This window comes from Drosophila sulfurigaster, chromosome 3, assembly GCF_023558435.1.
Source record: "Drosophila sulfurigaster albostrigata strain 15112-1811.04 chromosome 3, ASM2355843v2, whole genome shotgun sequence".
Taxonomy (NCBI): domain Eukaryota; kingdom Metazoa; phylum Arthropoda; class Insecta; order Diptera; family Drosophilidae; genus Drosophila; species Drosophila sulfurigaster.
In genome coordinates this window covers 39514816-39542094 of record NC_084883.1, presented here as the reverse complement: position 1 = coordinate 39542094, position 27279 = coordinate 39514816, and the positions used below count along the sequence as shown (strand labels likewise).

General features: G+C 43.3%; 2 protein-coding genes across 21 annotated transcripts; one reads left to right on the top strand and one right to left on the bottom strand.

The window, feature by feature from the left end:
- Nucleotides 1-308: 308 nt before the first annotated feature.
- LOC133840876 (arginine-glutamic acid dipeptide repeats protein) lies at nt 309-24145 on the top strand. Of its 20 annotated transcripts, none has more exons than XM_062273014.1 (16): nt 309-441; nt 1770-2032; nt 13196-13327; nt 14418-14651; nt 14721-19848; nt 19911-20034; nt 20097-20241; nt 20308-20468; nt 20603-20662; nt 20914-20997; nt 21063-21180; nt 21694-21793; nt 21900-21994; nt 22047-22099; nt 22326-22717; nt 22848-24145. In XM_062273014.1, exons 3-15 carry the CDS (start codon nt 13265-13267, stop codon nt 22339-22341), a joined length of 6381 nt encoding a protein of 2126 aa, XP_062128998.1. In that variant the 5' UTR covers nt 309-441; nt 1770-2032; nt 13196-13264; the 3' UTR covers nt 22342-22717; nt 22848-24145. The 20 variants fall into 20 exon arrangements, with proteins under 20 accessions (XP_062128998.1, XP_062128997.1, XP_062128995.1 ...); XM_062273013.1 differs by having other exon boundaries at nt 353-612; XM_062273011.1 differs by having other exon boundaries at nt 353-622.
- On the bottom strand, nt 23707-26637 carry LOC133840884 (carbonic anhydrase 7-like). The gene is made up of 4 exons (XM_062273040.1): nt 26243-26637; nt 25702-26168; nt 25412-25642; nt 23707-25356 (listed from the first exon to the last, which is right to left on the bottom strand). The coding sequence occupies exons 1-4, from the start codon at nt 26298-26300 to the stop codon at nt 25123-25125; spliced, it is 990 nt and encodes a 329-aa protein (XP_062129024.1). The 5' UTR covers nt 26301-26637; the 3' UTR covers nt 23707-25122.
- Between the last annotated feature and the right edge of the window lie 642 nt (nt 26638-27279).

Sequence of the window (27279 nt, the reverse complement as noted above, 5' to 3'; positions counted from 1 at the left end):
ATGCTGTGTGCCCAGGCGGTGAGAGTCCATAAAGGCCGCACAACACATTGTTCTTAATGTACTATTTATTGACTTAAAATACCAAATGGGTAGATTATGTTTTAATTTATACTTACCGCCTTTCGTAACAATAGTTAATTTGCGAAAAAATACATTTTTTTAACTACTCAATTAAAAAATGTGTACGTTACAAAATAAATATTTTTTCCATAACACTTATCGATTTCTTAATAGTAATCAACTGATATTACGTATGTCTTTACGTTACGCTGCATTTTCGATAGCCGATTGGTGGCAATCGAATGCGCAGTGCTGCCAGACTTTTGACCGTGCACAGAGTTGCATGGATTGTTGTTCATCGAGAGTCGCAAAATGGTGGCTTCTGCTATACGCGGAGAAATTTTGTTGTACCATTAAGAACAGAAAAAACACGCATTTGTGGTAATAAAATATAGTGAATTTATCGTGTAAAACATTAAAAAGGCCCTGCAATTGGAATACGCGTGTGGAAGTGTGCACAAATCGTGTCTTTTTTGTAGAAAGACTGCGAAAATATTTCTGAAACTTCTCCTCGGCAGGCAGCAATAAAAAAACGCAAAGCAAGCAAGCGAAGTGCGTGAGTGTTAGTGTTGGTGTTAGTGCTTGTGTGTATGTGAGTGTGTAAGTGCTTGTGCATGTGTATGGCTAGCGTGTGCGTGTGTGTGTGTGCGCAAAGTGTATGCAAAAAAGAAGACAAAACAGAAGAGCATTAAAAAACGTATTGTTGCCCACTACTACTGACAACTTTTACGCGGCGCACACACAACGACGACAACGAAGTAGCAGCCGCAGCAGCAGCAGCAACAAAAACCAAGCAAACCAACAACAACGACGACGACAGAAAATTTACAATTCTCATCGTCTCTCTCTGTCTCGCAAATGTAAGCAACAACAACTACAACAAGTGTGCAAAAATTAATTATTATTTAAGTGTGTCACTAATTTCATTTGAAGCGTCCGAGTCGCAGTCGACGTCGACGTCTTCTTCGTAATGCGCAGCGTAGAAATCATTAAAATTTATTAGTGAAAAACGTATGAAAGCAGCGTCGCAGTCGCAGTTGACGACGGCGTCGGCGCTGCAACTGTGTTTGCACACAAAGCGGAGGCGAAGTGAAAAAGCTGAAGCTAAAGACGGCAGACGATGGAGACTTAGAGTTGCGCGTGGTGGGGGGAGCATTTCTATTATGAACTTTTTTTTTGGGGTAGAACAATACAAAAACGGGCGACAAAAGACGGCAAAGGCTCAACAAATTTTGTGCTGAAAAGGAATCGCAGGCAAAGCGCAGCAGCAACAACGACAACAACAACATCGAGCAGCGTCACCCACCACCAACAACAACGTTGATGATGATGGTGGCCACCCTCTGAATATCGTGAATGCCCTTAACGCCCGCCAGCTCCGTCAACACTCCCCCTCTCGTTCACTCGCGTGCGCTCGCTATTGCTGCTGCTGTTGCTGTTGCGCTGCTGCAGCTTTGCTTTTGCTTTGTTGCTTTTTCGCTGACGTTGGCTGAAAAAAAACGAAAAGAAGAGAAAGATTGTTGTTGTTGCTGTTGTATTTTGTGAATCGCACCTCGCGCCTTTTTTATATTTTTGCATTTTGTTTCTTCGCGTCTCTTTTTTGTTGTAATCTGCTGCGACTGCTTCTTCTTCTTGTGCTTGCTCATAATCAACATTTCGGTTCTCTGTCTCTCTTAGTCTTCTCACCTACGTAATTTCTTCGTTTCCAGCTGTGCTTTGTGCAAATTAACCAAAATATACATTTCCGGCTGCCCAAATCATCCCCCTCCTGCTCTATCCGCCCCCCCTTCGCCCACACTTTCTGTGCATTAAGCAAGAACAACTCCAACAACAGCAAGGAATTGCGTCGCAGTTAACGCCTCAGCATCAACAACATCACCAAGTAACGGGACCCGGCTAAGACAACGACAACGATACCCGACCCAAGTGGGACCTAGAGCGAGAGGCAACACACATTTATATTGGATTCATGGTGAGTTGTGTTGTTGTTGCTGCTGTCCCTACGAACAGCTGTTCAACTAGGCACATATTTAATTATTTGTTTGCTTAACACACACACATACAAATTCGATACTTGCTCGCCGGCTCATGTGTCATCTTCTCATAATAAGGGGGGAGAAGGGTCACATTGCTATTCGCATCCTTCTTCCTCCGCTGTTTTGGTTCAGGGCCAAAACTATTGAACTCACTCACACGTACGCAGCGTGTTTCTGCATGTGTGTGTGTGTTGGGGAGATTGCCCGCTGTGATAGACAAGCAAATTGCCAGGCTCACTCACGACTGCATCATAAACTAATTAGGTAAAGTGCTTCAAGTGCACACACACTCACACTCTTTGCGCTCTCTCTTTCTCTCTTCTGCTCGCACTCAGTTTATTGTAATTTTGAAATGGTTCATTTCATCATAAACACAAGCAGAATCAGCAGCTGAAGAGGCAACGAGTCAATGTTTATAGAAGAGCACTTTGGCAACCCTAGAATAAATATTGTTCTTTTTCCTCAATCACTCACTGAGTCACTAGTTCAAGTTCACATTGACGCTGATTCCAGTTCGCAACGGTGCATTAAAAGCACAAAAAAACATACACACACACAGATAGATATACCTGCAGCTTGAAAGTTGTTAAAAGTTGTTGCATGCATCTCGCTTGTTGTTCGAGTGCTCAAGTCGCAAAGCTGTCAGAGCGTAACATCTACAAGCTGTCAATTAGTTTGGTTGCTGTCGCTGATTAATTGCTGAATGCTCGATAACTTCATGTAAACCGCATATAACATGCAAAATAAAAATAAGAAATAATCAAAATTGCATATTAATCTATTTCTATTTCGTTCTATAGATCCCCATTTGTTTCTCAAGTGTTTTGTCGAGCCATTAATATTAATAATATAGTATTAACTTTGTCTGTGAGAAATAAATCCCACTGAGTAATGAAGACTATTAAATCGAAAATACTTCCTGTAAAATGCAAATCAAATAAAATAATTACTTTCAATAAGGAATATTTTATTATCGCCGACAACATTTTTTCGATATAAGGTGTCCGCAATACTTCCTGTACTTAAGTACCTTCGTATCTAGACTTTTTATAGATTTTTACGAGTATTATAAAATTCGTATTTCTGCTTATAACATGCAAAGGAAATTAAGCGAAAACTTAAGTTTTAGCAGCTCTATTTAAGATATGTACTCAACTTGTTGATAACAAAAGGTATTGCAACTTGTACTGTGTGTAGGAAGTACTTTTCAATTATTCCAGCGGCAAAGTTATTAGTCAACTTGGCACAAAAGCATTAGCAGCATTATCTTATCTAAAGTCGTACTGTCAAATTGTGTAGTTTTCCTTTAAAATGTGTGTCATTATAATGCTCTTATTATACTATTTATTCTGTCATAATCCATGTTGAATGCATATTATGTGGCAGAGAAGACACATTAAGCTGGTTGCCACATAATATTTTATATATATATATATATCTATATCACATCCGCCACGTAGTGAAGCCAAGTGTTTAAAATTTGTAAGTTTCAGTTCCATGGAAATTTCTTAATGCGCCTTCTTCCTCGCCCTTCCCTGCTTATCGCACAGGGCATAAAAAACCACTAGCCCCATTACCAACTTGCTCTTATCTCTCAACGCCACCCGCACAAGTCGCGAGTGGAGTGAGAAAGAATATGGGAGAGGTGAACAGAGTGTGCCTAATTATGGGGGAAATAAAAGCTGAAGTGTTTAATTAATAAATAACGTGCTAATAATGCATTTAATACAGAGCAACGAAAAACATAACCTGACAACGAACTTGAATAGCGAACGGAAACTGAAAAATACAAAAAACAAAAAAGAACTGAATGTGAAAAGAACAGAACTAAACCGAACAGAACAGAACTGTTGAGGAATGCGTTCACGCCCACGCCCATGTATACGCCTACGCCTCCTCAGTGATGTGATGTGATGCGATGCGGTTGTCTAGTTGGCCTTTTGAGTGCCAATGATGATGATGTTCTTGTTGATAATAAAGCGAGAGAGACGATTCGATGGAGCGAAGGTTGTCAGAGGTGGTTGGGGTTGGGGTTGGGGTTGAGGTTGTGGCGCTACTGATGTTGAATTGTGGGGAAATTGGGGACGGCCTTTGATGTCGGTGTTTCGTGCGCTTTCATATTTTATTATTAGTCATTTTGGCTTATTTATAATGCGCTGTTAAAGTTTTACGTTTTATTAATCTGTTTGGTGGGCTTTTAATTTATAATTGCCGCTTATCTGATTGAAAAAAGCGAGACACTTGGACTCGAGTGTCGATTTATTGACTGCGATTACAAATTGTGCCCACACTCAATGCTCCAAAGATACAAACACACTCACAACCTTATGTTTATACTGCGTATGTTGGCCAATTATATAAGCATGGTAATTGATTCATAATATTAGCTGCTTCTATTTGATTTGAGGGGGAATTTTTGTTTAGCAAAGCAATAGAAATAAATTAGCAATAATAAATCAACTAGTTGATGCTAAAATTGTTGCTTGAAAATACTTCCTATTATCCAGTCTACAACAGACTTTAAAGACCCTTTGTTCACCAGTAATTTATTCTGTATTTTAGCAATAAAAAACTATATAAATTACGAGATTAATTCACTATAATAGAACTAAAATTAGTCTTCGTTGGAACTGCTTTCTTCTGCCTGTGACAAACTTAATAGACTCTTTGCAATTTGTGATTGCGAAGGGGCCATAAATTATATTCGATATTAAGATTCAAATTCAATATGCAGATAGTTATCTAATAAATCTGTTGTCAGCAAAGCAAACTTCATTTATAGTTTGTTTTTTGTTTTATCACCTGGAAGTGATAGAAAAACAACAGCAGAAAAACAACACACATCGTATATTAAATAATTCCAGCTGCATGCAACTCCATTAGCGATAAGATAATTAACACACAAAGCGCTTATAAAATTCACATGCGAATAAAGCCAAATAATTAAGCGCAAGTTAATCGGTGTAAAATCAATGAGCGTCGAATATGCATTTAACATTATTCTGTGCTTAAACAACAATGCGAGCGCATAAATCTCTTGCATTGTGTGTAATTCGATTACAAGATTATTATAATACAGAGAGCAACAAAGGCGGCAGTAATAATACCAACAACAGCTACAACAACTTCAAATTCACATGCAAAACGCTCATTTACAATATTTCCAAAGAGGCCCAGACACAAATTCTCTGACACTCGGTTGCCATACAACAACAACAACAACAAACAATGACGACAGACCCATAAACACTTGAAAAGACCCAACAACAACAACAATAACAACTACAATAGGGAACAAGAGAGCTAAGAAAGGGCAAGCGGTCTCTTTTTACATGCCCTTATTCTTCGTGTGTATATTGCCTTCCCCTTCCCTTCCATTCGATACGTTATGAGCGCCCCTTCCGTTTTGGGCAAACGGGCGACATAAGTAACACGAAACAATTTCCAAATGAAGCGCGGATAAGCCGCAAAATCCTTAAAATACTCGATAAAATTACATAAAACTAATCGCACAAGCACACGCACACAACCAAATCGCACACACAGACACAGTGAAGAAGATAAAGCGAGAGAGTGAGAGAGAGGAGAGAATTGGCTGTATGACTAGCTGACTGGCTCTGCGATGAATGTGGCTGGGACAGACAAACGGACAGACAGAGAGACAGACAGACATGCAGAGAATGATGAAGGTATCTACACCGACAATCTGTTTAACAACTTCATGAGCAGCAAATCCAACAAATCGTATAAACGACACAACGACGATGGCGATGACGACGATGACGATGACGCTGACGATGGCAATGTGGAGAGACGAACGACAGCGAACGAAGCGAGCTTCGGCTTGCAAACATCGGGCAGACGAACCAGCCCCAAATGTGATGCACACACAACAACACAGGTTAAGCACTCTGGGCAGCGGCGAGTGGAGAGTGAAGAGGGGAGACGAAGCGACGAAGTTGTTGTAGAGTCGTCGTGGGTCGTTTATTTGGTTGTGTGTTTGGTTTCGGTTTGGCTTTTTGGAGCGCCGCAGTAGTCTCTGAATAGATGCTCAATCGTTCGGTTGAATGAAGAGCAGCAACAGCAGCCGTATGCGATGGAGTATTGATGATGCGAGATGCGAACGATGTGACGGAGAGGGGAGAGTGAGGAGGGAGAGCGGCACTACTATGAATGGAGGGAATGTGGCATAATGTTCTTGTTGATGTTGAGTAATGGGCATAACAACTGTAAGCTGCCTGCACTCGAAAATCTTCAGTTGCCCTCACTTACTCACACACTCGCACACACGCACACACACTGTGATTTCCATGTGGCCCCCCAAAAGAAAAGAGAAATTTGTTGGGTTATTTATTTTTGTTAGCATGGGGTTAAACGCACGATATGCCAGCCAGCAAGTTGAGTGCTCCAATGATGTCTAACTGCCTCCGTCCCGTCCCGTTGCTTCTCCTCCTCTATCTCTCTTTCGACTTTTAGCCAGCTACTCGTCCTCCGTTTTTGCTTTGTTTCATACGTTTTTTGACTTTTCGGACGTCTGTTTTGATTTGTTGTGAAAATTTGGCTTTCACAACAAACATACGCTCTGTGCCAGATGCTATATACATACATACATACGAGTGTATTTATGTGTGTGTGTGTGTGTGTGTGAGTGCCGTTGACTGGCCTCGGGGCACTTTCAGGTGCCTACAAACATTTAATGGGGTTTCCGCACTTGACACCACACAGAAAACTGCCCAGACATTCCAAGCTATTGAGCTCTTTATCTACAAAACTCTCGCTCTCTCTCTCTCTCTATCTAACTGTCTCTAGTTAACTCGAAGCTATTTGAGTGGAGTAGGGAAAGAGTATTATGCATATAATGCGCTTAAAGATTTAGCTACAGCTTCCCAGAAATGTTTGGAATTTATTGGGAAATTAATTTCAATCAAGCAAAACGTCAAAATAAATTAATGATAAATACTTTGAGCTATTTTAAAATATTAGGTTGGCCAAAAAGTCTTGCGGTATTTCCGATAGGTGTCTTTGCAAGCGCGTAGTTCTAGTTCTATTTATCGAATCGGTTCATGCGATACCTTTTTGGAAAGCTCTTTTCCCGCGCTAACACGTGTTTGATTTATTGTTGTTTGTCTTGAGTCGTTCGTGAGTTATAGCGTCACAAACATGGAGCAAAATAAAGAGAAAATACGGCATATTTTACAGTACTACTACGATAAAGGCAAAAATGCAACTCATGCTGCCAATAAAATTTGTGCAGTTTATGGACCCGATACAGTTTCCATTTCCACCGCACAACGATGGTTTCAACGTTTTCGTTCTGGTGCGGAGGTGGTCGAAGATGCGCCACGGTCCGGAAGGCCTGTCGTCGAAAATTGCGATAAAATCGCCGAATTGATCGAAAGAGATCGGCATAGTAGCACCCGTAGCATCGGCCAAGAGCTTGGCATGAGTCATCAAACCGTTTTAAACCATTTGAAGAAGCTTGGATTAAAAAAAAAGCTAGATGTATGGGTGCCACACGACTTGATGCAAAAAAACATTTTTGGCCGTATGGATGCATGCGAATCGCTTCTGAATCGCAACAAAATCGACCCGTTTTTGAAGCGGATGGTGACTGGCGATGAAAAGTGGATCACTTACGATAACGTGAAGCGCAAACGGTCGTGGTCGAAAAGCGGTGAAGCTGCCCAGACGGTGGCCAAGCCTGGATTGACGGCCAGGGAGGTTCTTCTGTGTGTTTGGTGGGATTGGCAGGAATCATCCACTATGAGCTGCTCCCTATGGCCAAACGCTCAATTCGGACCTGTACTTAACCGCTTGAATGCAGCACTCATGCAGAAGAGTCCATCTTTGATCAACAGAGGCCGAATTGTCTTCCATCAGGACAACGCCAGGCCACACACATCTTTGGTGACGCGCCAGAAGCTCCGGGAGCTCGGATGGGAGGTTCTTTTGCATCCACCGTATAGTCCGGATCTCGCACCAAGTGATTACCACCTATTTCTGTCCATGGCGAACGACCTTGGTAGTCGGAAATTGGCCACAAGAGAGTCCTGTGAAAATTGGCTCTCCGAGTTTTTTGCCAATAGAAAAGCGAGCTTCTATAAGAGGGGCATTATGAAGTTGGCATCTCGTTGGGAACTCGTCATCGAACAAAACGGCGCATATTTGACTTAAATCGCATTATTCTAACCAATTTTATGAACAATTGAAAATTCAATAAAAATACCGCAAGACTTTTTGGCCAACCTAATATCTATAAATTGTTGTAGCAATGTTTCGACGAGAAAAGATTAAAGCAACGAAACGATTTATCAACAACATTTTCTCAGTTCATCTAAGAATGTTTTGCTGGGAATTTATTTTGCTGTAGCTTAAAGGGGTTCATTATTAATGGATTAAAATATTCATAAATTGTGAGAGAGAACTGAACGGGCAATATTTCAATGAATACAAATTGTTGGAAAAGTTGAATTTGATTACTAAGCAACATTTTTTTAAAAATGTTAATCAATGTACCATTGGTTAATCACACTTTGAAATATTTAATGTATTTTAGAATAAATCAACATTATTTGGTTTAACACAATTCTAATAATAGTATAATACTATAATGATATTTTTCTAAAGACAAAATGACTTGATTGACAGAAGTTATTGGGGAAAACGTAATTTATTCATCAAAGCTTTATAGATATTTAGGTTTTACTCTTGAATAGTCCGCAGTAATTTTTGAATAAGTGCAACTAACTCTAAAAAATAAATTCTAGTGAAAAATGTTTCGAAATCGTGGAATTATAAATTAAATTTCATAATGCAAACCACAAATTAGATAGCTTTGGTCGCACATTTATTGATTGGAGGGTCGCAACAGCTTAATTGTAATGCACAGTATTAATGACCCACTTGGTGTTGACCTTTTGGCCAAATGGAGGCAAACAAAAGTGTTTACACATTTGCATTGCGTTAGCGCATTTAATATTCGTCTACCTGACTGTCTCATGACCCATGCAATGAGTTGGCTGGGTGACTGGCTCAGAGTGCCCAGTAGATTATTAACATCCAGTTAATAACCACCCTAATGTTGTACAGTTGTGTGGCGGCGCATTCATCAGCGACCGCCGAGCAAGCTAGCTAGCGAGGCATTTTAAGTTGTCTGCTGCTCTTATTAACGCCGCATTTCTCGTTTGCTGCTGCTGCTGACGTTCGCTCGTTTGCTGCTGCTGTTGTAGTTGTTGTTGTTGTTGTTGTTGTAGGCTATTTGTCAGTCAATTAGTCAGCTTATTGGCAAGCGATGATTGCAGAGAGAAAAAACAAGCTAAATACAAGCACAAACAGGGGCCAGAGCCGAGCCACCCAACCCCACACACACACACATACACACTTACGCACACATCGACTGACTGACGACGACAACCGACAGCTTTTCCATTTCAAAATTACGCTCACACAGCTACAGCTACAGCCACAACTACAGATACAGATACATTTACAGATACAAGATACATACACACAACCACACTCGAGGGAACGTGTGTGCGTCGACGTCGCCGTCGTCGTCGTCGTTTAGCCGCGTGCGTACACACAATTTTCCGCTACTCATGATACAAATTGTTTATTGGGATTTCCTCTTGCCATCGCCGTCGTCGTCGTCGTCGTCGTGCTGCTTTGCTAAGTTTTATTTTCATTTACATTTCTCGTTTTGTTTCTTTTTATGTTTATGGGCTGTTTAGAAAACAATTTGCGGCACCACCAGCCCCACACTCTTGCTCCCCCTCCTCGTTCCGTCTCTCTCTCTCACTCTCCATTTTTCTCTTTCACACGCACGCTATATACAGCGTACATATCTATCTGCTTTGGGATTATGTGCGTGTATTTTGTAAGTTGATAAAGCGCGTGTTGACATTAATCGAGGGAACGCGCCGTTTGAAATTGACAGCGTTATTGGCCTTAAATTTTGTTTGGCCTCAGACCAGCGATGCGACCAGACCCAACCAGACCCGAACCGATCCGACCAGCAACCACTGACCATAGACTCCAGCTACATTTGGCGGCTGTGCTGACTCACAGAGTGCAGAGCTCGGGCACTCGAAACTGGCCAACACAGTTTGGTCACGTACCCACAGCGATGTACAGAGCAATAACAACAACAACAGCAGCAGCAACAACATCAACTGTAACAGCAACAGCAACCAACGCCCCATCATCGAGCTGTTGCTGCTGCCATAATTTGTGGTCTTTTACTGTGAAATGTTGTATGTGTGTGCGAATGTGTGTGTGTGTTGTTGCAGCCGCCGCTCTGCTCTGCTGTTTGCCCATTGTTGTTGTGCCGCAACCTCAGCGCAGGGCATTATGATACGGCTATTAATACATACAAACACACACACGCAGTAAATGCAAAAAGGGAAGAAAGGAAGAGGGGCGAAAAAGGGGAAGGAAAGGGAAGGGAGACTGTATCCCGAAGGCGACGGCATCACTTTTTTGGTGGTGGCAAAAATGTTCGAGCCTTTCATTTTGCCTTTTTAGATTTTATGGCTTTTGTGCGTTACAACGGCGCTTTTTGTAGTACATTTGTTTTATAACAGCCACCGCAGAAGCAGCAGCAACATCAGCAGCTACAGCAGTAGCACCACTCGTCCAGACCGCGAGGGGTCGTTGTAGTCGAGCAGCAGCAGCAGCGGGAGGGGAGAGAGAGGGGAGGTAGGACTGTGCACACACAGCTTAGCACATTGCTCGCAGTTATTACACAATTTTCCCCAAAGCGCCAGCAGCCACTTGGGCCATTCGGCGTGTGCCCTGCAAACGAACAGCAAGCAACAGAAAGTGAGAGAGAGAGAAAACACGATAGAAAGAGCGAGCGAGAGAGAGGTCGCAGTGTGGCTCACCTTCTGTTTATATGAAATTTTTCCACTCACGACTTGGCTCCCTTTGCCTCATCGGCTTGCCTCACCAAGCCTTGCCTTGGTTTGCTTTGCCTCGTAAAAAAGTTGCTAACCAAGCAAGAGCAAGCCAAAGCCAAAGCCATGCCAAAACAGCCGTTGAGTATACCCAAGCCCAAACAACCAACAAGCCAGGCAGGCAGACAGCCAGAGTCCGACAGTTGGCCAACGCCAACCAGGCCAGGCTAAGTCGGTGTTGCTGCTGATGTCGCTGATAAGTGTTGGAGCCCCCCAAACGCAGCCAGTCGAGCGTTGCACAGTGGAGAAAACTCAATTGGTTAATTACATACTAAATCACACTTGTACTTTACAACCACTGCAAAGTTGTTAAAATGAGAAGGAGGATGAAACATTACAAGCTTGAATAGTAAAGGCAGAAATGCAGTAAAAAATATATGTGATTTGAATATAATTAGTGTGTAAATATTTCTTGCAACGTTATCTTACTAAATTAGAGAATGCTGAAATATAAATATAAATGACATTTAAAATTAATGTATCTTAAATAAATTTCTATATTTAATTCCTTAGTGTTGATAATAGAAAACTTTGTTAGAATAAACGGAAAACAAGAGTAGTAAAAATAAAAATAATACAGTCCAATTTTGTAAAATATGTTAAAGAAAATACAAAGTTAGAAATATAAAGCATATACGTTTTTTTTAGAGGAAAAGTATTTACTATCAGATGATTTAAAATTAAAGATTATATTTAGTATTCGAACACAAATATTACATTTAGAAATACTATAATGATGATTGATAAAACTTTTAGTATTTGAGTTATATATATTTTTCCTATTAAATCTAGTATTAAATACTACATTTGATTATACAGACTTCGTCTCCTTTATTAGAGTTGTATTCCTCATATCATTTTAACAAATTGTTTGCACCTCAAAATGCAATTTAAATAGCTTATCGACCACTGTGAAGCTCAGGCAGCACTCCGTGCAGTCGTGGCCACAGTCCAGGAGTCCGTTCGTGCGACGAGACCCCCGACGCCTTGTCGTCGTCGCCGTCAGTCATTTAGGCGGCGTGTCGTGCCTTATTGAGTGTAAATCTGTCGACAATATTTCCCTTTTTCCTTTTCCTTTTTTTTTTGCGTTTTGTGCAGTATATGTATGTATTTTTTTTTGCGCCTGAGCAAAGCCGAGTCGAGCCGTAATGCTTTTTTATTTGCGTCGGCATCGCTGCTGCTGCATTTAATTAATTGATTTTAATTGCCATAATTTGTGTGTCGTTGCCACACAACCGCAACCGCCGGCATTCGATTTCATTCACTGTGTGTGTATGTGAGAGAGTGCGTGTGTAACTGTGTTTGTGTGGTTGTCATTGTATTGGCGATGTGATATTGATTCGTAAGCAAATTTAATGATAATTCCCCTGCTGCATGTTTGTCTCGCAGCGCTGCTGCTGCTGCTCGTTACAGTTATTCGCCGAGTTACTTGAGCGGAAAATCTGTTTACAGCTGCACGCACACTTGAGAGGCAGCCGAAGAAAAAGCACAAGCTGAATCTGTACTTCATTCAGTTCCCCCTCTTCGGTCGCCCTGCCTGCCTGCCTGACGAACGTATTATAGCATATGTACGAGTGTGTTTACGATTAAGTGTCCAGGTAGTAACTTCATAGCCTCATCTTTCATTCCTCCCCTATTTCACAGACTGGCACATTATCCATGACCTTTTATTCATACGCTCACCGAGTAAATATACTGCGTGTGTCCGTCCCTCCGTCTGTCTGTCCGTCCGCATGTTTTTATGCAAATTAGTCGCTGAGTTGGGAATATATCTCGGTGAAACTTGGTAGGGATATTTCTTATTGATAAAGCTGACACATATTTAAGTGCGGTTCGAATGCATTTACTATTTTTTGATGATTTTATAGATTTAAGTGCATTTCAACTTTATCCTTCGATTGCTCTCTTTGAATGCAATTACAACTTATATTGCATTTAATATATTTAAATAATATTGAGACGAGAGTATTTAAACTTCCTCGTAACGATGGCACATTTTCATTCTTATTTATTTATTTAAATGTTAAATATTTACGCTTTTTTACCTGTCATGTTTGATTGCCTTATTGTTTCTCTTTTGTCCTTCGACCTTTCGCTGCAATCACTCATGAGTTTCTTTGTCTTTTTTCTTGGTATTTTTTGCAGTTGAATTTTCATATCATAGCGGGCATAAAAAGGCTTAACACTGGACCGGAAGCGTGTTTTTAAAGGGTGATGGCGGCCTCCACTCAAGGAGAAATACGAGTGGGTCCCGGCCACCAGGTAAACGATGTCTATGTACGTACATAACTCTCACAATTCAGAAATTCAGCTCACGGTAACAAAATAAAAAAAATGCAAATGAAAAAAGTAACCAACGTTTTTCTTTTTGTATTGTAATCGTAATGTTGCAAATTCTAATTGTAGTCCACCCCTCCCAGAGTCCTCCCTTCCTCTTCCTTCTTTACCTTTTTAATTGAGTTAAAACAAAGCTCTAAATGTTTTCCCTAGTTGTCCATGAGAGGAGTAATTGAATTAAATACTTTTGTGCAAATATCATAAATAATTAATTATTGAATGTGTCATTGACAAGAGTAGTGAATAATTTAATACCTCTTCAATGCAGCTTCCTGCTGCATTTTGTTGCTGTAATAGCTTTAATTAAATTACAATTAATTGTCAGTTGCGATAATTGAATACTTTACGCAAACAAGTTTAACTATTATTTCTATTGATCAACTTCTCTCAATGTGGACAACTGTGTTTTCAATCGTTGATTTGTAGTTTGTTAATCGAATAATAACCAACCGTTTTGTAAATAATACAACAATTGGCCTATCATCGTTTGTGTAACTAACGAGTAGCGTATCATTTGCAACCTTTTGAAGTAATTTTCCCGATTCCTCAACCCAACTCGAATCGAATTCCTATTCGCAATTTGCAGGGCTTTGCGGTCAAATTGTTTACATGACCGAAAGTCCTCCGCAAATTGACTCTTTATCCTGAATTCCCAAATTCCTGAACTCCTGAACGTCTCCTTTGCTCCCAAACACATACACGCACACCTTACATTAAATACATTGTTCATACATTTCATGCATTAGTTGTTAAGTTGTGTGTATCTTGTTGTATATCGTTGTGACACCAGACAAACTGCACAAAACACACTCGGCGTATACATAATCTACGTTGTATGGCTTGCTGTGTGTAGTCACTGTTTTGTGTCTTGTGTTCTGTGTGCGTGTGTGTGAGTGTGTGAACTAAACTAATCCAAAGAAAGAAAAGTGAAAAAAGAAAGATTTGATGCGATGATGTTTGGTGTGTTTGAGTTTTTTTTTATCAACTAATACCGCAACTTCTTCTGTCTTGTCTTGTCCTGTGACTGAAGGCAAAACTGCCCGATTATAATCCAATCTCAAGCTTCCCCGTTGACAAGGAAACCGATGAACGTGAACTAGAGGAAACAAGATGGAGTCCAGGCGTTGTGGCCGATGGCGACTTGTTAATGTTTCTGCGTGCCGCACGCTCCATGGCTGCATTTCAAGGAATGTGTGATGGCGGTTTAGAAGACGGTTGTTTGGCTGCCAGTCGCGACGACACAACAATTAACGCACTCGACGTGGTGAGTAACCACCCTCAATTATAACATTTAACTCGATGTTAATCCTATTATTACATTACTTTTTTATAGCTACACGATTCTGGCTACGATCCAGGCAAAGCTCTACAAGCGCTCGTAAAGTGCCCCGTTTCGAAGGGCATAGACAAGAAGTGGACCGAGGACGAAACGAAAAAGTTCATCAAGGGTCTTCGCCAGTTTGGCAAAAATTTCTTCAGGATCCACAAGGACCTGTTGCCGCACAAGGACACACCGGAGCTGGTCGAATTCTACTATCTGTGGAAGAAGACGCCCGGCGCCAACAACAATCGCCCCCATCGGCGACGCAGACAGAGCGCATTGCGTCGCAATCGTGTCACGCGCGCCAATAATAGCACACCTCCCAAAAAGGAGGACACCCCGGAACCACAAGCTGCGACGACGGCGACGGCGGCGGCGTCGGCTGCAGACACGGCTGCGAGTCGCTCATCGCCCGCTGTCTCCAAGGAGGAGAACAGTTCTCTCACCGAGGACGACGCCAGCGAGTGTGACAGTGATTCGAGTCTGACTAACAAAAGGGATGAATCACCCTCTAGGATGAGGACGCGTAATAAACAACAGAATAACAATAACAACAACAACAGCAGCAGCGCCAGCAATGCAACCGGTGGTGGTGGCGTTGGCGGTGGAGGAGGTGCCTCCGCTGCTGCTGCAGCTGCCGCTTCGGTTAATGCCTCTGGCAACACTGGCAGCGGCGGCAAGGATCAATCCTCGGGTGGCGCTGGCAATGCCAACAGCAGTTCGGTAGCCAACGGCAAACGGCCCAAGCGTGGCTCTGAGACCCCAGACGCAGCGGCAGCCGCCTCGGTCGATAGTCCCAAGACGCCAACCAAGAGCGTGGCGGAGGGATCGAGCAATAAGCGCAAGGGCGGCAAACAGGATACGCCGAACAAGAAGAAGCGCACCGAAACGGAGACGAACAGTAGCAGCGAGCAGACGAACAACAGCAACGACGACAACGCCATCAAGGACACCATCAAGCAACGCAAGCGTCCCGACAGTCCGGTCGAGAGCATGAACTCCGATTCACGTCCGGATTCGGTGCTCGACGATGGCGAATCGAATACAACGGACACGGACGGACGCACAGCGGAGCAGCAGTCCAGCAAGGATGGCAAAGAGCTTAACTGCAAGGAGGAGAGCGCTGTGACGTTGACGGGCGAGTTGGATGCTAAGTCAGAGCTGAACGAGAAACCAATCAAAATGGAAACATCCTGCGCCGACGACAGCAAAGACACCATCAAGAACATGGACGAGGAGACGAATATTCAGGCGCCGACCAGCATTCAACCGCTCAGCTTGAAGCCCACACATGTTGATGGGCTGATGAAGGAGTCCAGTTCCTTGGAGGCGCCACCAGTGATCGCCGCTGTGGCGCCCATTGCCATGAAGGTGCCCACAATTGCCACCGTTGAGGCGTTAAATGCGTCTGTGGATCGTGATCGCAAGGAGGCCATCGAGAAGATGGACATTTGCGAGAGCGATGCCGCGCGTGATCCCGAGCTGCTCAAGAAGCTTGCCAGTATAAAGCAGGAAGCGTCACCTCAACAACAACAGCAGCAACAGTTGCAGCAGCAGCAACAACAGCAGCAGCAACTGCAACAACAACAGCAGCAGCAACAACAACAGCAACAACAGTTGCCCATTGTGCCGCCCGTCTCGGCAGCAGCGGGACCACTGCAGGAGCCCGTCTACATAAAGAAGGAACCAATGGAGGACTCCATGGACGCCACATGCAATCAAAACAGCAACGAGCCCCAAGATCTCAAGGTGAAAATTGAAATCAAAAACGAGGATCACAAGATCAACACCAGCGGCATGCCGCCCACCAGCTCAGCACCGCCGCTGCCCAATTCCCAGCTGGTTGGACTGCACCACAGTTCCGCCGATGCCCTCGGCGCTGAGCCGCTGCATCTGCAGCACTTGCAACATGGTCCACCACCACAGGCGCCGCCTGGCTACCTCATTGAGGGGCAATTGAAGTACGGGCCGCCGGGTTCGGCGCCGCCACAGCCGCCGCCGCAGCTGCACAGTGATCCGAGCAGCGCAGGACCGCCAGTGCCGCCCCAAAAGTATCCTGGCGATATGGAGCTGAAGTACAACGAGGCCGCCGTCAAGTTTGAGGCCAGCGGCAAGTTTGCGCCACAGGAACTCAAGTATCCGGTGCCGCCTCCGCTGGACGCCCTGAAGTACAGCCAAGAGATGCAGGCAGCAGCTGCTGCAGCGGCCGCTGTGGGCAAGTACGATATGAAGTACATGATCGAGCAGCAAGGCAAGTATCCGGTGGAATTGGCGCCACCCAAACCTGGCTACCAGGAGGCCCTCAAGATACCCGACGTCAAGCCGGGCTTTGGCCACTTGCCGCACAACATTGGCTCGCCCTTAGACGGCAGTGGTCCTGGGCCGGGACACAAATATGCACCCGCCGGCCAGCCTGGTCCGCCAGGCCCTCTGGATCCGCAGCAACAGCCACCAGGAGCGACGCCGCCACCAACGATTGCCATGCCCAAGCCGCACTATCAGCACGATGTCCAAACACCGCCACTGGGACGACCCTTTGAGCCAGCCGGCCTTATGCTCAAGTACGGTGATCCGTTGGCAGCCAAATATGGGCCGCCACAGCCGCAGGATTTGAAGTATCCCATGCCACCCGTTTCCGCTGCCGGCGGCGAGAATTTGATCAAATCTTCGCCGTATGGTCCGCCGCCAGAGAGTCCCATTGATGCATCGGCACGCTCGACACCTGGCCAGGATAGCCAGGGCAGCAATAGCAACAGCAACTCGCAGCCACCGACGTCACAGTCGCAAGCGCAAACGCAGCCACAGCAATTCCAGTCGCCACATCCGTCGCCGCATATGCCTTCGCCCGCTGGCGGCGGCCTGCCACCCGGCATGCATCCACAAAATCTCATCTCCCCGCACGGTCACGGACCACCGCCGCCCAATACATCCGGCGCTGGTCCCGCCCCCCAGCCGCAGCCGCCGACATCGCTCCATCAACCGGTGGGAGGCAGCTCGGTGCCGGGCCAGGGACCGCCCAGCCTGCAGCATGGTCTGCCCCCAGGCGGTCCAGTTGGTGTGCCGCACTCGCAGATGTCCTCGATTGCCTCCTCGCTACCGGGCGCGCTCTCGTCGCTGGGCGCACCCACGCTCTCGACGATGGCACCTTCGCATCCCATGCACCCGCATATGCATCCACATCAGCATCCGCATCTGCAAACGCTACAGTCGCTGCATCGTCCACATCCCGATCTGCCGCCCGCGATGCATCCGCATGCACCGATGCCAATGTCGCTGCAGGCCCCAGGACCGCCGCCACCGCACAGTCATGCACATCCCTTGGCGCCCGCGCATGCCCAACCATCACAAGTGGGTCCGGGACCCGGCGGTCCTGGCCCAGCGGGCACAGTGCGCACGCCATCGCCGGCTCAGCAACAGCAGCCGCCGCCACGCAGTCTGCACGAGCCGCCGCCTACGTCTCGGGAACCGCCTTCATCGCACACATCGACGGCGCCATCGATGGCCAGCGCTGTGAACTCGGGGCCAGGCCAAGGACCCGGACCGGGTCCGGGACCAGGACCATTGCCGCATCAGTCACCGCATGCGCATCGCACATCGCCGCTGCCCGGTCTCGCGCATCCGGCTGGCCTCATCGGTCATCCCATGGCCATACATCCGCATTTGCCGCACCTACCGCCAGGTCATCCGGCGCACGCAGCTTTGGCGCATCCCGGTCACCATCTGCTCTCGCATTCAATAGCCGGTCTGAGTCATGGCGGTGGTCCCATTGCTTTACTTGCGGGTCCGGGCGGTTTGAGTGGCTTGCCGGAGTCGGCGCTGAGTCGCCGCACGCCGCCCAGTCATTTGTCGCATCCACATGCTTCGTCGGCACCCACAACGCCTCACTCGGCGGCCATCTCGACGAGCATGGCGCTGACCACCACACCCAGCACGGTGCCATCGTCCGCTTTCAGTCGCGCCAGTCCCAGCGTTCAACTCACAAGCGGCTCCGCTCCCGGAGGTCCTGGTGGACCCGGTGGCAGCAACAGCAGCACACCGAACAACTCCTCCTCCGCCGCGGCAGCTGCTGCGGCCGCTGCAGCAGCGCATCGTGCTGCCTCGCCAGCATCGAGTGTAGGCAGCCTGAGTCGTCAGAGTCCGCTGCATCCGGTGCCGCAGTCCCCGCTGAGTCATCATCCCTCATCGTCAGCGCTGTCCGCTGCAGCGGCCGCTGTGGCCGAGCGAGATCGCCATGCGCTACTGCGTCAGCAGTCGCCGCACATGACCCCTCCGCCGGTGTCAAGTGCCTCCGGTCTGATGGCCAGTCCGCTGAGCAAAATGTACGCACCGCAGCCGGGTCAACGTGGTCTGGGTACCTCGCCGCCGCCGCATCTGCGTCCCGGCGCATCACCGCCAGTTATACGCCATCCACAGATGCCGCTGCCATTGCCACTAATTGCGCCGGGCGGTGGCATACCCCAGATTGGTGTGCATCCTGGACAGTCGCCGTATCCGCATCCTTTGCTGCACCCCTCGGTCTTCTACTCGCCACACCATCATAATCCATTCAACTCGCCCTACGGCTATCCGGCCTACGGACCCAGCTTCCCCACCTACATGAAACCGCCACCGCCAGCCGGTCCCCTTGATCCGGCTGCCGTCATGGCTGCCCATCATGCTGGTCTGCCCGGTCCGCCGCCCCAAGCGCGTCAGGATGAGCAGAATGCCGCCGCCGCAGCAGCTGTGGCTGCGGAGAAGCAGCATTCAGCAGCAGTGGCAGCGGCCGCAGCAGCAGCGGCACAGCAACAACAGCAGCACAAACCCCCTCAGCAGCCGCAGCAACAACAGCAGCAGCAGTCGCAAGCACAGCAGCCAGGAGGTCCGCCACAGAACAAGCCGCCCACGCCAAAGACGCCACAAGGCCCGGGTGGCGTGGGTGTTGGTCTGGGAGGTCCTGGCACGCCTACTGGTCTACCGCCTGGTGCATATCCAGGTGCGCATATGCCGGGTTATCCACCGCCACCGCATCCGTCGCCGTTTGCGCCGCAGGATGGACAGCCGCATGGCCTCAAGCCAACCTCGCACATGGATGCGCTGCGTGCCCATGCGCATTCTGCCAATTCGGCGGGTCTGGGCGGTGGACATCATCCAACCGAGCCATGTAAGAGTAGAGAACTCGATAAACTCTTAGGAGTATCTTTTAATATAACTCTTTTCTTATAGTGCCCATTGACATTGAGCCGGATCCGGAGCCAGAGATACCCAGCCCCACACACAATATACCGCGAGGTCCCAGTCCCGAGGCCAAGCCCGACGACACCGAATGTCATCGCTCGCAGTCGGCCATGTATGTCAAAAGTTCCCCTATAACTTAAGGAATTATCTAAACATTTTTTGTTTTGCTTGCAGCTTTGTGCGTCATATTGATCGTGGCGACTATAACTCGTGCACGCGTACGGATTTGATCTTCAAGCCGGTAACGGACTCCAAGCTGGCGCGCAAACGCGAGGAACGCGATCGCAAACTGGCTGAAAAGGAGCGTGAGCGACGTCAAGTGAGACACAACAATAATAAGCTTAACTTGAATAAACTTTACCAACAATATTTCACTTTTTCTTAGCAGCAGCAACAACAGCAGCAGCAGCAACAACAACAGCAGGCCGCAGCCGCACAACAAGCAGCGCAACAAGCCAAGCTCAAAGCGGAACTGAAGCCACCATATGCGGATACGCCCGCCTTGCGTCAGCTGTCGGAATACGCGCGTCCACATGTCGCCTTCAGGTGAGTGCACTTTCTAAGTTGTTTTGCGATAATATTACTTTCGATTTGTAGTCAATTTTTGTTGTTTAGTAGTTAACACAAAGTTGTGATTATGTCGCGTACTGTATTTGTAATAATTTCCATTTCGATTTCAGTCCTGTTGAGCAGATGGTGCCTTATCATCATCCAATGAGCCCCATGTATAGCAGAGAGAGGTACAGTACCTAGTACAAGCCTGCCAAAATCCTCATCTCAGCACAAAAACCACAAACACTCATTTCTCATCTCCTAAGCCTAACTAACAACCAAACTGTATTTGCCTTATAATTTGCGCACATTTTAGTTTCTTAACCACATTCGCTTCTTATTTGCCTTGCCCGTAACCAACTCCTCGACAAAATGCATCATTATCCATTCTTCTAGTTTGACAACTTTTATTTATATATTGTCATTCAACTAATTGCAGAGAATTGGAGGAGATCAAGAACGCACAAGCGGCCGCAGCGAGTCAATCGCGACTGGATCCGCACTGGATGGAATACTACAGACGGTAAGCAAAAGTCAAATAACTAAACTTTAAAGTATCCTAATTTCGTGTTCACCTCTATTTTACAGCGGCATACATCCCTCGCAATTCCCGCTGTATGCAAACCCGGCGATTTCACAAATGGAACGTGAGCGTTTGGGCATACCGCCGCCACATCATGTGGGCATGGATCCGGGCGAGCATATGGTGCGTATCACATGTCAGCATGGCAACTTCTACTCATTGTACACCAAAACTCGAAAGACTCCAAAACTCATATTCACAAAATCAATCGTATTTGGAAACAAACAAACCAACAAATCGAAACATCTTTGCACAAAAAAAAACTCATTTGTCTATTTGTCAGCTCAAATTAACAACAAATCGAATAGAATCTCAATCATGTGTCCATGTCCAAAAAGCACGTGTGCCTAACCACACTGCATCCTGCATCTAATTAATAATATCTGGAGGTGCAACTAACCCCCGCCTCCATCAAAGCCAAATGCCATTTCAAAACAAGTCGGTGCTCGTTCGCTCGTTCGTTTTTGTTGCCATTTCTAACACGCATCTTATCTCCACTACTCAACATCAAATTTTCCGCATTTATCCACTTAACCAAATGTCGCTCAGCTGTCGCAAGCTGTGGCTCCATAATCCTCAAAAGTCAAGGCACCACTGGCTCTTTTGAAACTATCTACGATATTCAATAATTTTCAGATACGATTGACGAGAGAATATCATGCACACTCTCATACTCATTTACATTTGCCTTTGCATCCACAGCCGCAACCACCGGAGGCCGGTTTCCAACTGCCACGTGAGTTTGTATAACCATTGCGTCGCATTGCCAACAAAATAAAACTAATCAAAAATGCATTTGTTCTATTTCTATTTTTATTACTTGTTCAACCCAAACAATGCAGCGAATGTTGGTCAATATCCACGGCCAAATATGCTTATACCTAGGGAGCCGCATTCGGATGTTTTGCTGAGGATGTCCTATGCAGATCAACTACAGGTTTCCCAAATCCCAATTCATCAATCCTAATTGATTAATTACATATATACAGTATTTACAGGCCGCCGAATTTCAACGTCAATCGCTGCACGAGCAATACTTCAGGTGAGCATTCACATTCAGAGAAGATGAAAACAGAAACAAATGAAAAAACGAACAACGACAACAGTCATCAAGAACAACAGTCACATCATCTGGCTCTCATCTGCTCGCTCCATCTGTATTTTTGTCTTTGTGACTTTTGTTTTGTGTCGTGTTTATTGTTTTCTCTTTATGTTGTTGTGTATTTTTGTGTTTTGTATTTGTATCACACCCACTTCTCTCTCCCCAGACAACGGCCCAGATAAGTGGACTAAAGAGTGCTTAAAAAGAAAGAGAGAGACAGTAACTGGCAGGCAGGCAGGCTAACAGCAATTGTAGAATTCAATCCCCAAGCAACTGAACAAAGACAAAATACTCTTGGCGTGTCAACTGAGAGGAAAATGCTTTGTGTGTGATTTTTGTGTTCAAACGTTTACATTTTGCTTTTCTACTGCAAACCACCAAAACATCAACATCAACTACTACTACAACAACAACAGCAACAAAAAAGAACAATTAAATAAGCACATATTATAAACCAAAACAAGAAGCAACAAAAACAACAATAATAATGTGTATCCCCAGGCTATGTAACTAGCAACTTTAAGTTGCGCAACGCTTTGTCCAGTTTATGTGTAAAAAGTTAGTACTCTTTTGTGTCTTACATGTTTTGAATTTTCTTGTTTTGTTTGCATTTCTCATCCATTTCGCATTCATAACTCTTTCTATTCTCATACAAAATATGCTGATATCCATGTTCTTGTTTCGACAGAAATCAGCTGCGTTAAACAAAGCCTGGAAACTCTGCAGCTAAAAAACAAACAAAATCCTCTTACTGACAAGGAATCAAAATAAGCAAAAACAAAATGATGACAACCTGATGAAGAAGATATATAAGAAACTAAATGAAACAAGCAAACAAAACATGATGGTCGCAATATTTTAAGTATCGTCTTTATAGTGTATAGTGTTAACAGATGTAAACAAAATGAAAAGCGTGTTAATTATCGTTTAAGCTTACGAGAATTGATGATTAAGGCAAATGGAACAAAATCAACAACAACAACAAAACTTAGCACACAAATTTTTTAAGGTTTTCAATGTGCATAATGTGCAACACACACATTTTCAGATTGTAGCACCACTTTGACTAAATAATAAGCTCTATTCAAATCAAATTAACTAGACACACTTGCAATTAGCTGAAAAAACAAGAGCAAAACCAAAACACACAATAAGAAAACCTTGTTAGAAACATTGCAAGGACCTTTAGTATATATTTATGTATATGCCGTAGAGTTTTATGCTATCACTTCCTCAATCCGGAAGATAGAACAATGCGCCTTTTTCCAGACCAACACACGGCCCTGTATAATGGGGCTCGTTCGAGCTCTTAATTGTCGCTACCTATAAACTATATAACTGAAACAGTAACTAATTTGGCATGTATGTATATGTAATTTAAAGTTATTATACTTCCAGCCACAATTGAACTATATATATATATATTTATATTTTGTAATATTAGTACGCTTGCTGCTTATCCTGGAGTTTTTAAACCTTTTTTCTTGTGTTGGCTTTCTCGCTTTGCTTACTTACTACTCATTATTTATTATTTTTGCTATAACTAGAGTATTATAACTATTATCGAAGGAATCCAAGCAACAAAAACATGTTTGTATAAAAAAGAAAACTAAAAAATAACAAATTATTAGAGAATAAGTGATAAATTTAAATATGTGAATTATGAATGCGGTTTTCAAAGCAAACACAAAAAAAAAAACAAAGCGAGCAAGTAATTTGTAGAAATCGTCCCCCCAAAAAAAAAAAAATTCAATCCATGTACTATATTTACATATATGAAGAGAGAAGGCAGCCCCCGCATTTGTAGCAGCTGCAGTTTTTCGAGTGCTTAATTTATATTATTAGTAATTTATACACAACATATTATATAATAATGATTCGATGAGATGCATGCATTATAATACAAATTAATAAATCTATATGTCAATGACAAGGATTCTATTAACCATAGGGCCAATAAAAAGAAAAACAAAAACACAGAAAAAATGAAACCCACACATACACTGCGAAAATATAAAATATATTTAAAAGCGTGCATTATACTATAAAATGAATTAAATATTTTTAAATACAATTTTTTAATTTCACATTTTGAATATACGCATTGCATTATAGTATATATTGATACATATAAACATTATATATATAAATATAATTATACTGCGTTTATTGTAGAATTTTGCGAGCATATTTAAAATACAAACAAAACAAAAAATTAAACAAAATGAAAAAGCTGAAAACCAAGCACACAAACAAATAAACAACTTGCGCCACATCATTTGGCACAGTTATCGGTTAAGATGTAAGATTGTAAAGTGAAAATCCAGGCGTACATATTTATATATACATATACATAAAAGGTAAAAAGAAAACAAAAGTAACACATGCAGCTATATATGCATCTGATAAATATATAGTATATATATATATATTTCACACAAAAACAAAGCATATACAGAATTCGATGATAATGATAATACAAAAATAAATTATTAAAAACCTGTAAAAACTAAGTAAAGCAAAATAAAATTAGTTACATTAGTTACAAATCCAAGCAACGTTCATTCAAATGGAAACTTCTTATTTTGATTCCAAAGATTTTGATTTATTCTAATATATTGGAAGGTAAGATAAAATCCTTAAAACTCGTTCTGTAGCTGATTATTTGTTTATTTGAAAAGCACACGAAAGACTATTTAAAGATAGATGCAATAACATAAATTAACAAATACTTTTACAAACAGCGAAGTGTTTAATTTAAAATATTATTATTACTTAGTTTCCTTAAACCGTTAATGTTCACATCTAGTATTTAGTATTGATTTAAGTTCCACAACGAAAAGGACACCATAAAATAGCCGTACAAGTCCACAGGCTGCGACAAGGCTTAATTAAAATGTGAAGCATGCGAGCAATGCCTTTAACGCAAACAAAGTATGATGCGGTCTGCATCGCTATACCAATTAAAAGTCTACCAAAATATGGCCTTTTAGCAGCGCGGGCATGCTGATGCCCAGTAGGATAATCACATTTAAAGAGCTAGTCAAGGGAGCTGCACTAGGTGGAGGCATCCAGTTCGTTTGTAGATTGTCCTTGGGCACATTTTCGTAAATTAAGCGATCATTGAGCTTTTGAATTGGACGGAAATTGTTCTTCAAGTGCTCATCGCTGGCGGTGAGGTTGCGAAAGAGATTTAGCTGTGAGAGGAACATAATGAATTATATTACATTTTAAGAACTCAGTTGTGCTCACCTGGTACTCCGATATGTATATAGCATCTTGATAATCAATCCAGAGCACTTCCTCTGAACAAGGTGGCGTTGTCAACGAACCAATGTAGCTATAATATCTTGTTGAGTACGTTGAGAGAAACTTCCACAGCGGCAGAGGTTCTACCAAGTTTTTCGAGCTGTCTTTTCCTCTGATAAGGGATAACATCTCCACAAATTCGCCATAATAGGGATTCAATGGCTTTTCAACCACCTAAATTAAATGTTGATCAGTTTTCAGCATCATTTATAGTACATAATTATTCTTTTTACCTTAAAGAAGAAAGCTAATACCACAACGCCTTGTTCTTGATCTAATGCGCTGGTCAAATCTGAGTATTTTAGACTACGCATCACCACATGTAGCTCAGCGGGATATCGTTGATTGTTGATCATATCCTCACTACCGAGTGTATCGTTCTCTCCCCAATGGAAATGGAACTGCTCGAACTGATAAACAGCATCTATTATCAGAGGTCCGCCACTTAGACGCGGTTCTTTGCCTTCTGTGAAGTTCATTGTGACTAGCACAGTGTGTCCATTGTTGGTCAAGGTTACTGACTTGGGCCGTAAATCGAAGTTGTAGTAATTAATTTCAGGATATTCCATCTTTATAACTTCCATTTTATTAATATTAATTGGACTTTGGTGCTTTCCATTGCATTGTTCGTAATATCTTGCCCAAGTTCCGGGTCCTCGGTGGACTCCATAGCCAAAATCTGCAGCGATGGTAGCAGCAGCTGCAATATGAGATAACATATAAGTAATGTGCTTATTGTTTTGATTTATTCTTAGGAGTTCAATTATTATTTACCACAAACTAATAATAACATTACAGCTCTCCAGGCCATTGCAAATCGGAGCTTCCACATTTGATCTAATAAATCTTTTGACTAAGACTATCTTCGTGTTTTCAAGTCTGAAGCTAAGCAACAACTGTGACTGCAATTCAAATGGCTAATCAAAAAGCAAGCTTGCATATGACATAAATTGATTTTAAGCTCAATCACAGCTGTGCTCTAAGCGCTGCTTATTCCCAATGGACACATTAAACAAATAAATTGTTACAGTAAGTATGTTTTAAATAACGATTTTTAGATTGAGTGCATGCAGATAAAAGACATGACATCACTTTAATTGGGGATTTATATAAAAAAAAACTAATAAAATTCGGTTTAAGTGGCCCAGGAATGAACAGCTGATCGTAGCCTAAATTATCGAAGGCTACGCTTAAAATACTCGATATTTACATAGGAACATAAATCAAGCTCGATTCTAATTTTAGAAGAAAGATCAGCTGAAAACCCCAAACGAGAAACGTCATTTTAATATTTATGTAAATACTCGCATAGCGACAAAAAGTATCTAGTATCTATTTAAAAAAAAAAAATAATAAAAAACCCAATAAAAAATGTCAACAGAATAATGTAAAGTAGATCCACTTTAGTCTAATGAGATTGCGTTTCTCATTTTGTTGATAATAACTAATTGTGAGAAAAATATCTGTGGTGAGCATCGGTACTTAGTTAAATTTAATGGCTTTTCATTTGTTTTCACTGCAGATATTTATCTGCAAAGCAATTGAACGTACATTTTAGTAAATTGTGTTTCCATAATAGTTGAAGCTGATTAGGGGATATTATTTTCTACAATATTCTTAATGCTGTCTGGATGCAAATTGCTCAGAGTATTCACTGAAAAAATACAAATTTTTATAATAAAGAACATTTTTCATAAAAATTGTGATCCTAAAATGATACTCCCTTAAAAATAAATTCTTTAAGCTGTGGAACATTAGTGTGAAAAATGCCGAATTCTCAAAATAAGACCTAAAATACTAGATTTATGTTA

What these genes read in the sequence shown, in the direction of transcription:
- LOC133840876 (XM_062273014.1), top strand. Translation starts at nt 13,265, where the DNA reads ATGGCGGCCTCCACTCAAGGAGAAATACGAGTGGGTCCCGGCCACCAG. An exon ending in ACCAGGTAAACGATGTCTAT is followed by an intron (nt 13,328 to 14,417) that starts GTACGTACATAA and finishes CTGTGACTGAAG; the next exon opens with GCAAAACTGCCCGATTATAA. An exon ending in CGTCCACATGTCGCCTTCAG is followed by an intron (nt 20,469 to 20,602) that starts GTGAGTGCACTT and finishes TTTCGATTTCAG; the next exon opens with TCCTGTTGAGCAGATGGTGC.
- LOC133840884 (XM_062273040.1), bottom strand. Translation starts at nt 26,300, where the DNA reads ATGTGGAAGCTCCGATTTGCAATGGCCTGGAGAGCTGTAATGTTATTA. An exon ending in AATGTTATTATTAGTTTGTG is followed by an intron (nt 26,169 to 26,242) that starts GTAAATAATAAT and finishes CTCATATTGCAG; the next exon opens with CTGCTGCTACCATCGCTGCA. An exon ending in TATACATATCGGAGTACCAG is followed by an intron (nt 25,357 to 25,411) that starts GTGAGCACAACT and finishes TTCCTCTCACAG; the next exon opens with CTAAATCTCTTTCGCAACCT.